The sequence below is a fragment of the Bactrocera oleae genome, chromosome 4 (genome assembly GCF_042242935.1).
Source record: "Bactrocera oleae isolate idBacOlea1 chromosome 4, idBacOlea1, whole genome shotgun sequence".
NCBI classification, from domain to species: Eukaryota; Metazoa; Arthropoda; class Insecta; order Diptera; family Tephritidae; genus Bactrocera; species Bactrocera oleae.
This window is the reverse complement of record NC_091538.1, coordinates 43,306,018-43,320,095: the sequence shown is the minus strand read 5'-3', so window position 1 is coordinate 43,320,095 and position 14,078 is coordinate 43,306,018. Positions and strand designations below refer to the sequence as shown.

The 14,078-nt window shown below is 35.1% G+C and overlaps 1 protein-coding gene across 1 annotated transcript in view; it reads left to right on the top strand.

Moving 5' to 3' along the window:
- LOC106624490 (probable serine/threonine-protein kinase yakA) overlaps positions 1 to 14,078 on the top strand; it is an 89,685-nt gene that overhangs the window by 46,742 nt on the left and 28,865 nt on the right. The window contains exon 6 of the mRNA XM_014244239.3: positions 7,875 to 8,478. Within this exon, the coding sequence (XP_014099714.2) occupies positions 7,875 to 8,478 (604 nt within the window). The remainder of the gene's footprint in view (positions 1 to 7,874; positions 8,479 to 14,078) is intronic.

The window sequence follows — 14,078 nt, the reverse complement described above, 5'->3', positions numbered from 1 at the left end:
AAGGTTCTAACATAGTGCACTAAAATAGCATATCCAGTGTTAATTGAGCCCATGGTGGCAGCACTCTCACCTACCTACCTATTCGAATTCAATTATGTAGTTTAATTAGACAAAAGGCATGTCACTGCCTTCTTTTATTCGAAATACCATCATATCTCCTTAACTATTTTGCTAGTTTGAACAAAACTTAAATAACTTAAGTAAGTGCTTGAACTGAACTTGACTTGCAACTTGAATTTTAAACTTTTAAAATGATGATTTCTGGCTCTCTCGCCTGGTAAATGTCACACAATATAAACTTTGTGCTTAGGTCCATATAAGACCTTACTAAATATTTACTTATATACTTTTTTCTATTGGAATATAGGGATAGATATGATTTACAAAAACTCACAAAAGCGTGACCATAATCGCTAAGCTCATTTCACGCTGACATGCTTATCAGCAAAAACACAAATGTTATTCGCATATGTATGTATGTGTATGTGCCAGGATAATATGAGGCTATTAACGCAGAAAATAAAGAGCACACTTATGTATATATATATACACACTCATACATCCATAAAAAATCATTTGTCAAAACACTGACGCAAATAAACAGCAGCAGCCGTCAATTATATCTGTATGCGTGCGCGATATCTGCCGCTTAGGCCACATTTTGCTCATCAATTTTCTGGCACACATGACATTACTCCCCAAAGTATGCTTAAACCACGAGTACTTTCCATATCGGCGCCTCTCGCGCAGTAAATTGCCGTAAAGCATCCACGACGCAATTCAACTCTCGAACGCGGAAGACTTTCAACTAAGCGATACATGTGTGTGTATGTAAGTGTGCTGATTTGTGTGTTTGTGCGAATAAACTAACAACACACACACATATGCGATCTGCAATTTCAATGGAATCGGCAACACAGGACATTAAGCGCTCCCACATACACACACATGCATACTCGCAGTTACGCTCATGCGAACTTGCATTCGCACCCGCTCACCCGTCCGACACAATTAGCACGATTGCGCGTACAACAAACCAAATTAGTCAATCGACGTATGCCGCTGCGGTTGGCGGTTTGATGGTGGCTGTTGTTGCTGTTGCATGGTGTTGTTGTTGCATACTGTTGTTGTTGACGCTTTAGTTCAGAGTGATGCAACAGCGACTAAAAGTAGTGCCATGAGTAACGGAATTTAATTACACGCATGTTGTGTACGTGGAAATCTGGTATTCGCTGAGATTGCCAGAAGTTTTGGTTGCTCGTGCTTATTTATGTGCACTGTTTTTCGGGTAATTGGCAACGCTCCGTATGTATGTAATTGGTGTTAAAAGCTCCCTACCTAACGCATTAAATATCTGTTGAAAGAAGTACAAGTATATACCAGCCTATCTGCTCTAAAACGGTTAAAACAGCTGACTACGTGAACACTTACTTATCTCTAATTTTGAAAGGCGCTGAAGCTTGAGCTCCTTTCTGGCAGTTTAGTAGAAGAAATGATGTCAATAAGGCCCAGGTCTCCCCTCATGTATATTTCTGTATACCGACTCCAAAAATACTAGTGGGATGAAACTCGTCTCTATTTCTGCAAATAAACAGAAACATATGCATATTTAATAAATAAGACGGATGTTTTTAGGAGTGTGGTTATCAATGAGGCTACACTTCTTTCAGAGTCGGTCTTTTTGACAGCTGTTACTTGATTTATATCCAGTTTGGATTGCCACGTATTGCGTTGCCTCCAATACTCGGTCAACATAATTGGCTAGCCTTGTCGGTAATTTGCGCATCCAAGCATCGGTTTCGCACCACTCCAGATGCCGCGCGGTGCACACCCAAGACACTGTGTGAAGCAGAACATCGAAGAAGACCCGAATGAATCTATCCATCATCACGCGCAGCAATTAGCGCTGTTCACATCCACTTTATGGAAGATTTTACGGAAGCATCTTGGTTTACAAGATTACAGAATCCAACTCATGAACAAATAGAAGCCGAACGACCTCCCAGCGCAACGCAAGTTCGGTGAATGGGCCTAAGACGAGATGGTAATCGATTTTCACGAGAAAATTTCGTTCTGTGATGAAGCTAAATTTTGGTTACCTATTTAACCAAAGGTAGGTTGAAAAGATTTTTCGCTCAAAATGAAAAAATACTGTTTTTGGTACGAAATATATTTTTTTATTCAATATAATCTTCCTTAACTTCAATACATTTATTTCAATGATCCTCCAATAATTTTATACCATCCCTATAATGACTTTCCGAAAGCTCTGCAAAATATTTGTCTACGGCTGTAATAGCTTCTTCAAGGAATTGTTTCAGGTTTCTGAAGATGTAGTCTGGTGAATCCGGTAGATGCTCAAGCAACTCGTATCTTAATTCGTTGAATTTTGTTATTGTTAAAACACCTTTGTGTGCAGGTGCATTGTCTGGATGAAAAATTATTTTTTGTCCTGCAAACCAGGTCTTTTCTCACGACCTATTTTATCAAGCTGGTTCAAGAAGCTGCAATATTTATTCAGAGTTGCTTGTTTTACCTTTATGCAGATAATCAATGAACGAAATTATTTTTGCATCCCAAAAAACTGATGCCATAACCGTATTTGCTGATCGTTGTGGCTTAACCTGCTTTGGAGCTAAACAACCAGCTTCAGTCCACTTTAAACGTTCTTGTTTCAATTTAGGATCATGGTAATATGTAATTCTCCATGTAAAATATGAAGTACTCATTCGTCTGAGATTCCTATAGCATTAGCAATTTCACGCTTAGTCAAACGTCGATCCTTACTAACAATATTATGAACTTGCTCAATGAATTCTGGTGTGGTTGCCTAGTACGGCCTCGTTTAAATTCACCAGCCCAAAACTCAACGATGCGTTTTGAAGGTCAGGACTCCTTATACACTTCTAACAATTGTTCATTAATTTCCTTTGCTTTTAAACCTTTTAAAACTAAACTATCGAATCACTGCGCGCTATTCCATTATTTCCATATACAAAATACTGTGACACGTCACCCTAAAATGGAATGTAAATAAATAATTAGGGCATAGGGAACCATTGGTCCGCACTTCTTTAAAAATGAAGCCGGCCATAATGTGACTGTCAATGGGGTATGCAATAGGGCCATGATTAATGACTCTTTCGTGCCTAAATTGAAGGATGTTGACGTGGACGAGCTTTAATTCCAAGAAGAGGGCGCTACATGCCATAGAGCCAACGAAGCAATCAATTTATTGAGAGAAACTTTTGTTGAATGATTGACGCCTTTGAAGAGAATATTCGGCGAGTTATTTCTGACCCACGGCCTCAATTGCTCCAAAAAATGGTCGAAAATTGGGCTTTTCGCTAAATTTTTAGCCATATATCTAAATTATATGCGTATTATTTCTTCTTGAAAACCACATGTCTAATTAAAAGTAAAGTGAAGTGAACTCAGATTTTCTATCGCTTTAAAAACAAATCCCGTTTGAACATAAATTTGAAGACCAAAAATCATGAACGAGTTTTTAATGAGAGAACGGATTTCTCTCATCAATTAAGTATTTGCCTGATTTATCACAATGTGACTATTTTCTATTTCCATCCTTGTCACTCAAGCAGCCGTAAGCGTGGTGCTGAAGAATATTCCTACTATAAATGACATAAAAAATGCTATGCAAGCATTGATGGATTGTTCCAAACGTTGTTTAAGTCTAATGGAACCCATTTTGAATAGATATTAACAATTTTCAAAGATAATATTATGTCAATTTTATGTTATGTATTTACGAAAAGTTCGGTTGATTTAAGAAGACACCTTGCTATATAGACCAGGGTAGATAGGAAACGAAACATGCAATATCAAACATTAAGGGAAAAATAGTTTACGATCGATCTGAAGTCGGGAAATGGAAGCAGGGCCGTGGTGAATTTTCGAAGGTTAAAAATCGATTTTCGGCATAACTAGGAGTCTTATAAAAAAATGTATATGGCTGTTTAGTGGGGTTTTTTGTATATTCAGAAAATATTATTTTAGGTTTCTGACTCCAAGAAAAGTACGGTCTCATTGCACACCACATGTCTGAAAAAACACCCGTTTTAATCTGATTACCTCTTTTGGTCTCATTTACAATATGTTTGCTTTGGTTTTAAAATGTTCTTATTTTCGCCATTTAATAATTTTAGCTTATATGGTATACATCGAAAATGTATGCATATTACCTAAATTAGATAATTCCGATTCAATTAGTAGCTTTACGAAAGAGCATATCCTTGCTTTTCAAAACTCTGATTATAGAAATTATAAAAGTTCATTGACTGCAATCTACGCACTATTGTGAAACTCTTTATTATTTTTTAAGATAAATTAAATTTTTTTATCGAGTTTCCGCTTTTACTCGTCACAGTAACCGGGTACTACGCTTGTGCACTAAATTCTCTCCATTGAATCAGCAATCTAATAAATTTGTTTTGGTCACCGATTTCCAATAAAAATGGCTAAGAATCAACTAGATATATGCACTTATTTCATATATATACTTATGTATATGTATATTCCTTGAAAAGATGTAGACATGTTCTTTACTTTAATCGCCACGTTCGCACTTTACTCAGTCCATTCATTTTTATTGGCTTTTCAGCATCAATTTTGTGGAGTTAGGATAGTCGGTTATGCTACCGTTGGCCTCTCCATCTTCCCAGCTTTAATTTTTAAAACGCTTTTCTGCCGACAACACAATTTGAATGAGTACAAATTGAATTTTGTGTTGTTTTTGCTCTATTCCGCAATATTTCTCTCATAAAATAGAGTAAACAGGAGATTATTGAATTCAGTGTAAAGCTTACAAACAATTGCAATTTTAAATTTTACAGTTCCACCCAACTACGAGATAAAATATAGCGCAGTATTGCCACCAGATTAATATGTAGCGTTTTCTAATAGTTTCTGAACCCTTGAAATTTAACTACACTGACGAACAAACTGAACCATATCGTGGTGGAATATCGTCTATTCTAGCTTAATATAATGAAAGTTTTTTTTACAAAGGTAAGGTAAGGTCAGAGTTTCACCGGACAAAAAATTAACGGTGTCATCTTTACTGATCTGGAGAAGTTTTCAAGGAAAAATAATGAATTCTAAAGTATCTTATCTTATCCTAGGAGTCTGAGACTAATAATGATACACAATGGTGACTAATGGGTCCGATTATTATAATATATATGGTTGGATACCCCTATGTGTGTATATATAATCGTTATACTCTGAACTGGGTGTATTAAGTTTGCAACAAAGTTTGTAATACCCAGTAGAAAACATCGGAGGCCTTATATATATAATATATATAAATGTTCAGCGATTAGCTGAGTTTATTTAGCCATGTACGTCTGTCTGTCTGTAGTCCTACAGTGTTTGAAATATAGATATGAATCTTTGCACACGTGTCTTTTTCTTGAAGAAGCCACTCACTTGTTGGAGCCGCCGCAATCGAACCACTATAGCATATAGTTATCATACAAACAGAACGATGGAAATCAAGTTTTTGTACGGAAAAATTCTGTACTTGACAAGTTTATTGTCTAAGACAATTGTACAAATTTTGGACAAATTTTTCAGATCGGACTATTTAAGCATATAGCTGTCATAGAAACTGAACGACTAATCCAAGTTCTTGTATGGAATTTTGTGAAGAGAATTATAGCTTCGATGCAACCGAAATTAACATTTTTCTTGGTTTGTTTTATATCGTGGAGAAATGTTCAATTTAATTTGTTCACTTCGTGTTAGTTTTGGTATACTCTCGCAACATGCTGATACGGAGTAAAATAGTTTTGTTCACCTAACCGAGATGGTAAGACTTAATTGAAGCCAGTGTAAAAATTGGACAACGGACGTGGCAACGCTCACCGTTGAATGAAATCTTATATCTCAGAAACGAATAAACCAATTTTAACCATTGTTTTTACTTTCTTTGTGTATTGTGTTGTGAATATGGGCGAAATCGAGCTATTATAAAACCATGTCTACTTCTCATATATAAAATTTTGAATTCTGTATGATTCTTTATAGTATATAAATCAAGAGCCAATGACGTTAGGGCTATAACTTTTCAAAGACCGAGATACCAAATATGTGGACCCCAGCAAATATGGTTGATTTTCAAACGAACAAATCGGCCAATCTGTGAAGTACTTTAATGAGAGTTTCTGAACATAATATGTAGTGATGGTAAAAATGATTAACGTCTTTCTATACTTAAAAGAAAGATTTTCGAACTTCCTGTTGTTGTCAATATGTGAGATATCTTAAAGAGATTATCAGATTAATTCGCTCTCAAAATAGTGTTATCTTATACATAAAATGGCTGAAATCGGGTCAATAATAACCCTAGCCCACATATACCTAATATACGAATATCCAACCTCCGGTTGAATTTATATATATTGGTCAACAAGTAATATGTATAAACAAAGTTAAGTGAATATATAATATTAGATATACTACTGCTTAATTATGTAGTTGATTTTTCCTTATATACCCAATATATTGACCTTGGTCTCTTTTGTTGAGTTTTTACCACATATATTTCAGTTTTAGTTTCCTGACTGGTTTTTTGTAGTAATTAAAACATTATTTTATATTTTCATTTTTGACATTAATTTGGCATTTACAACCGTAAAAATGGTGCAAAATCGGTAAAACAAAACTTGGAAGCTTTAAAATAAGTTTCATTGCATCTTTTCTCAGAAGCCTTCGTCCCTTGAGGAACCAAAATAAATCACACAAATCAGATTTTAAGGCACTTTCTTGAAGGTATTTTACTCTTGTTCTTTAATGAATACAAACAAATGTAGACTCAGCGAAATGAGTAGTCATTGCAATTATAAATATATCTTCGAAAGCTAGGAAGTACATATGGAAAATATAAACTCTATTATGTTTCAAGGGAATCATTCTTATTCAAATGTTAAGCCTCAGCATATACTGATTACATATGACCTATACATTACGGTTATTCTATCGAACATATCCCACAAACCTGCCGCACTATTTTCTTCCATACAGTTTTCAAGGATTCAATTTACATAACCGCTACTTTCTGAATACATTACATAAACAGAGAGAGTACCTATTTCAGATTTCTTCAATTTATGGTGATGAATCATGAACATAGGTGTGTGAGTTGTTTGTTTTCGTCTTTGTCATAAATATAAGTAAGAAAGGTGGTTAGATTAGTCTTTGTTCAAGCAATCGAATCGATTGTTTAGACATGATGTATTCAAAAAAAAAGGATCTGGTTTTTGATTGTAAATTTTTTTGGAAATGAAATGCTTCAAACTTAATATTCTCCTCCTTAAAATTACAATGCAGAAATATTACAATATAATTCAGTTTTTCTGTTTGAATTCCAAATGTGCGAGTCCTCCACAGTCAGACGTCAAAGGACGTATTGCTTTCCACCTACTATTAAAAAATTATTAAAAAAGAAGCATTTGCGGCTTTTGAATAATCTAAAATCACTTTAATTGCGTTTTGTGCCCTTTTAGTGGGCTTCGAATAATTAATAGCAATCTGAGTAAAATCGTGTTGCAAAAGGCTTTAGTAATGCTTGATACTCAAAGCATCCCATTTAATTAGATTTCAATTTAAATGCATTAAGATTTAATTTCCAATAAGCGACAAATAAATTCAGCCAACCAAACAACCCCGCTAACTCACGCCCACACTTCTGCTGACCCATTCTCTGCATGCGCTCGAGGGTCAAAAGCACTTAATGTCGACAATCGTCATGCAGCAGCGTTGTCGACGTACAAAAGTTTTTGCAAAACTTTCCAGCGCACTTAACACAAATACGAAAATCCCCGCCATTTACTCTTTTGTTTCTCTCATTGCAGGACAACATGGCGGAACTCCGGCAGCAGGATGTGTTTAATCGCGAAAGCAGCGAAGAAGACCAAGATGACGCCTTCCATCGCTGGCTCACGTCCACCGAAATTAATGCCAACAACAACAATAAGAACAACAGTGGTAGCTTTACTGATTATAACAACAATTCCTCGGAGTTAGAGAGCGCGACACCAGCACGTCGCACAGATTTGTCCGGTCTCGCCGGGACACAAACTATTAACGCAACGACCGCAGCAAAAACAATAAACGACACGAACGCCACAAGGGGAACGGGCGGTAGCGGTGGCGTTGGCTTCGGCAGAAATAATAACAATAGCAAAATTGATAACGTTTACTTTCGCAGTTCCTACAACGATTACAGTAGTGAATACAATGGCAGCGTGGTGAATATCGATATATTGCTCACCACGGCGGATGAGCAACAACAAGCTCAACAACAGCATAAGGCCGATTTGATTACGCAGTCAAGCAGCAATTCACAGCAGGCGGCAAGCAGCAATTCCAGCACAGTGGTGGCAATAAATGCAACAACAACGTTACCAATTACTGGCGTTCAAACGAGCAGTCCGGAGCGACAGTGCAATGTTATGGGTAAGTCTAATATCAAGCATGTAGCATATTAGAGTGGTGCGGAAAAGGGTTATGTATCGCAGAAGTCAAGGTAAAAAGAGCTGAAATCTAGAAAATCCACTAAAAATACTCTCTGCTTACGATTAACATTCACTCTAATATACATATACTTATATTCGTATACGCTCCTTTCTTCGCAAATGCTGAATTGAATTTCAATGCGATTTTCCATGCTGTTATGTCCATATGTGTAGGCTATTGCGGCCTTCTGTGTGTGCATTGAAGCACGATTATCGGTGGCATTTGTCAAGTCAGCTGCCGCTGCGATAAATTTATACCACATCATAGCAGAACTAATTGTTTGGTGACTCTAAGCAAAGTTACGCACATTTAAATTTTATTAACAGTACCTTAATTAAATTTGTATTGCGGATCTTGGGAAAATTAATGTTGTTGTCGACAAGGATAATCTCAGTTTAACTAACTTTAGCATTATGGTTCTTATATTTTCCTATAAGGTAGCAAGATTTTATTGTTTTTTTGCTTAATTTTCGGTACTATTAATCCTAAACTATATTTTTCAAAGTAAGGGGTGTTTTTTTAGACGTGTGGTTTTCAATGAGGCAATACTTTTGCGGGACTTTTGACAGCTGGTAATTGATTCTTACCCAGTTTGGTTTGCCATTTTATAATGAATAGACTTACTCGGGAACGACGTTTACAAATTGTGCCAATTTAAAAAAAAAAACCAAAAAGATTCCCGAGTTAATAAACAAAATTGTCGCACTTTGAGTGATGATAATAAGAAAACCATTGCTGAGAAATCGTTACGTCCTCAAAAAAACACTGCTGGGTGTGCTCTATGAACAGAGGGCATTGGTCCATATTTTTTCAAAAATGAAACCGGCCATAATATTACAGTCAATGGGATAGCCAATAGGACCATGATTGCTGATTCATTCGTAACTGAATTGGGGGATATTGATATGGACGACCTTTAGTTCCAACAAGACAACGCCACATGCCATACAGCCAACGACGAGCCAGCCGCGGCGGTCACGTGCCCGATATCATTTTTAAAACATGATGAAACACCCTCACTTTTATAATAAAGCTAACTTTTAGCTATAACAATAAATTATATTTGTCTTAATTCTTCTTGAAAACCACGTGTATAAAAATAAACCCTTTATTTCGGAATTTAATTGAGTATTGATTACACTGGTTTTTTTCTCTATGTAACAAAATAAAAGAAATTCAAACTTATAATGTCAATTATATTTTGATGAGTAACGATACATTGAATTAAGCAGAGAGAAAAATTGCGAAAACACACGAGTATTAAAAAAAAAACTGTTTTTATGAGCATTTCTTTTATAATTTTCTAGTTGACAATATCTTTTTAAAGACCAGCAGTAATATGCCATCAAATACCTTATTATTATTATTATTTAAGATTTTATTACAATTGAAATTATAATAAAAATTTTAATAAGCACTAGCTGCCAAGGCTATCGACTATCCATCCTTTTTAGATCCTGTTCCGTTCGCCTTTTTCCTCACTTTAATTCCCCAAAATATTCAAAAATCCATCGTGATGGTTGAGGAGATAGTCTAACTTGATACTCAAATTTTCCCCTAGAGTCTAAAAGCATGTCAGCATATTTTTCACAATTTCTTCATAATGTGGTGCATTATAGTTACCTCGGAAATTTTCGTTTATCAACACCAAACTTTTCCAACTTAAATTTTCGGAAAACTCATCTTAATGTCTATATCTTTCATTATTTTCCGTATTTGAAAACCTTTAAATATTACACCATTTAACTTTTTCTTATAAAGCTTAGGAAGTTTTCTATAAATGTATTTAAATTCATTCCACGTCCAAAGCTTTGACAAATTGGTTTCTCATTCACAACTTGATCACGTGTTAAATCACTCAGTTAATATTGATATAATATTTAAAGCGTAGATGTTTCAATCGTCCATTCATTTCCACTAATAATAAACACAAAGAAAGATTTTCATGGGATAAAACAGGATATTTAATAGACTATAAGTATATATATATATTTACGTTTGGTTTTTTATAAAAACCTTTCACATAATCTTTCGCATATTTTCGATAAGGAGCCTGAGGGTAGAGATCGCGTGATGCTTGCATGTACGAAAAAGGTTCCGAAGCTGTTATCATGACTACAAGAATATATTTTATTACCAATAACCGGATACTTGATTAAAACATAGGATATACAATAACAATAATAACAAGAGCACATTCAATACTTATATGAATTCGTATTCTAGACACTTGAAAACATCAATATTTGCTAAGATATCCAGAGCAACAAAAAATAAAATTTGTTTGTAGAGCTGTGTTATGAGTAAGAACTATGCAACATTCAACTCGAAGTTGTGTTAAATGTGTCATGCCTTTCAAAGCTTTTGCGTAAATACCGAAAATAGAGATTTTCTAAAAACATCAACAACAACTTATTGCGGAACAATCTTGCTTTTGGTGAGACCTCGGCCAAATACTTTATTTGGCGGTCTCATTTTGCGGTCTCACACAACGTATTACCCGAGAAAATTTAATAAAACTTTTACTTACATACATACCATACATAGGTTCTCCTGGATATTGGGTTGTGGAACAAATGCTTGTATGTATATATTATATGTCCGTATTTATGGTAGTTTGAGGTAGAAGGAGTCGAGCAGGCAATAATTAAGCTTTCTGCACAGAGACGGTGAGAACAAGCGAAACACATTTTAAAAGCAAACAACAACGACCTTGAACTGCGGGCAGCACCATATAAGTGTTGGTTGCTATTGAATAGCGTTCGCCGTCGTTTGGGCAACATTATGCTTCTTTGTTGTTGTAATTTGAGCGCTCGGAACATTTAGTGGCGTCCACTTAAATTTCGCACCACCAGCTACTAAACGTTTGAGGGAGGTTTAAGAAGCGAATGTATTCTGAAACAGCGAGCCTTCTGTTGAGGTACCTTATTAAATTGCCTCAAATAATTTCAGTGAAATAAAAATAATTTTTATTTGATTATATTTATTGCTTTGTTTCATTAACACAATTCAAGTTAATTTTATTAAATTATTTTACTTGTAATCAATTTAGCTCTGCTTTCTCTTCTAAAAAAACAACTTTCAGTTTCAATGAATTGAGAAGTATTTTTGATTACGTTATAATCATTACCGATGCTACTGGAACAACATCTTTATTTTTTTTGTTTTTTTTCGAAAAATATTTTAACATTTTCATTACCTTCCGTCTACCAGACCACTGTAGTGTCTTCCTATAGACTGTAGAACATCTTCTATGCAAATGCAAAGCTTTGTATAGAAAAATAATCGCAACTATCGGTCGGAGATTTCTTAATGATGTTTCGGAGGTGTATCATCAGACAGCCTCCGTACCTATCTAAGCCTGAGCATATATTGTACAATATTAATATAGATGTGTGGTTCGTCTGCGTTGGAATTGCTTGGACGATGTCTTCTATGCATGTTATTTGATGCCATCAGTGCATTGGCTGAAAGTTATGATTCAGGAAAGGGCCAACAGAAGAGATTTCTTCGAAAATATTCCAACGGAAATTGCCTGAAGCTTAGCTTTGTTTTAAAAAAAAAGGTTTGCACGTTTTACTATTAAAAACTTACTCCAGGAAGTTTTTGGTATAAATATTAAAATACGTAAGACTTTTGCTTTAAAGTAGAAAGTACAATTCAAACTGTTTTATTGGTTGGAAAACTAGACAGTGTTGATATGATACAGTGCGATCAAAAATTAACATTTATGTTTGCCAAAATGTAGGAAGCGGTTGTTCAGAAAATTTTTTAACTTCCCGCTAAGAAAATGGAAAATTTTCTAAAAATCGGGAAGATATTGGTTTCACCCCATTTTGCAAAAATCGAGTTCTCAACAGATCTCGACGTTTTGAGGGTCGAGGAAGCTTCCCCGAATATTTCTACGATGATGTCCGTATGTCTGTATGTATGTGTGGATGTATGTGACCCTCTTATAACTATTAAACTGCTCAACCGATTTGAATAAACTAAACGACATTCCAAAGGGTTTCATTGCACTTGAATTTCGTGTAAGTTTGAACCCAATCGGACCAGTAGATTTCGAGAAATCTCAAAAATAAAAATTTTGAAAAATCTTCCAAACGACTTGACCGATCGACACCAAAAACTAATCAGTTCTAAACCTTGAATAAACACATCGTTTGCCGTAAACCGGGTCGAAATCGGTTGATTTACTTGCTAGATATCGAAAACGAAAAATTTCGAAGAGCTCAAAAGCAGTGAAAAAAGCGATATTTGAACGTTAGCGTATGAAATTAGAGGGAAGTTGCAGGGATGGCCCTTGAGGCCAACCGTTTTCCATATTTTTTACTTATAGAAAATACATTGTGTTGACGTTTATTCAATACTGGCTGCAACCTCCCGCGTATTCTAATATAGCCTCACATCTTTGATGACAACTTGCCACTAAATTTTCCGCATATTTCACATGACACCGGCCAGGTATGTTGAAGTAGCCAAATGAAATCTTTTGTTGACGTTAGATATTTTCTTAATGTATTGACTTTCATTAAAGCCCACACATTCTCTATTGGATAGACGTCTGGTAACTGTGTTAGCCAATCCAAAGTAACAATACGATTTTCTTGTTACATTTGAGTACAGAGTCTTGGCTATTTTTGCTATATTTCAGCTGACTTCAGTTAACCTTCTATAAAAAGTTTTGTGATTCTAACGGCGTTCAGATTTTCTGTAAAGCATCACAAATCCCAAAATTCATGAGCAGAGAGACAACCATCAGCATGCACCTTTTGCCGTGCTTAACATTCTTTTGAACAAATATTTATCCTTTGGTTAGCCAAACACGTCCCAATTCAAAAGTTGAGTCATGTGGAAATATAACATTCTTCCAATCACAGCTGATGTATTCCTGTGCTGAATGCAAAATTTTTTCGATGGGAAGAAGATTGAAAAAACTTACCGAATTGTACACGTCAGTGATCGCAATTGAACATGTGTTATTTTGCAAAAAAATAAAAAACAGTTTTCTGAGAATTGATTGCGCAAAGGAAAAACGTTATTTTTGGAACGCACTGTATTTTAAAACAAATTTTTTTCACAATAGTCAACATTTCCTTTACAGAAGGTAAGGCTTTTGCTTTAAAGTGGAAAGCACACTTCAAAACGAGTTTATTGACACTAGAATATTAAGACAGTGATATAATATATTTCTCTTTTCGGTTCAACAAGTTCATTGAAATATGCAGGATCAGAAACAATTAGATGTAGATAACATTTCTTGGCAAAACTCGGTTTTGCTTTCCAACTTCCTGATAACATACTTGGTGATGCTCTAAAATGGAAGAGGCCTAAGGATAGAAAATATCGCTGGTTCCGGGACTAGGTGACATCTAAGCGTTTTTTTGGTATTAGCGAAAGTTTGACATCAAAAATTTGTGTTTGAATAACATACAAATATACTTCGTATCCACTTTTTCTCCACTTGTTATTTATTGTTTGAAGAACCATTTAATTATAAGCAAAAAAATTTAAATCTAAAGAATTTAATGTATTCTAAT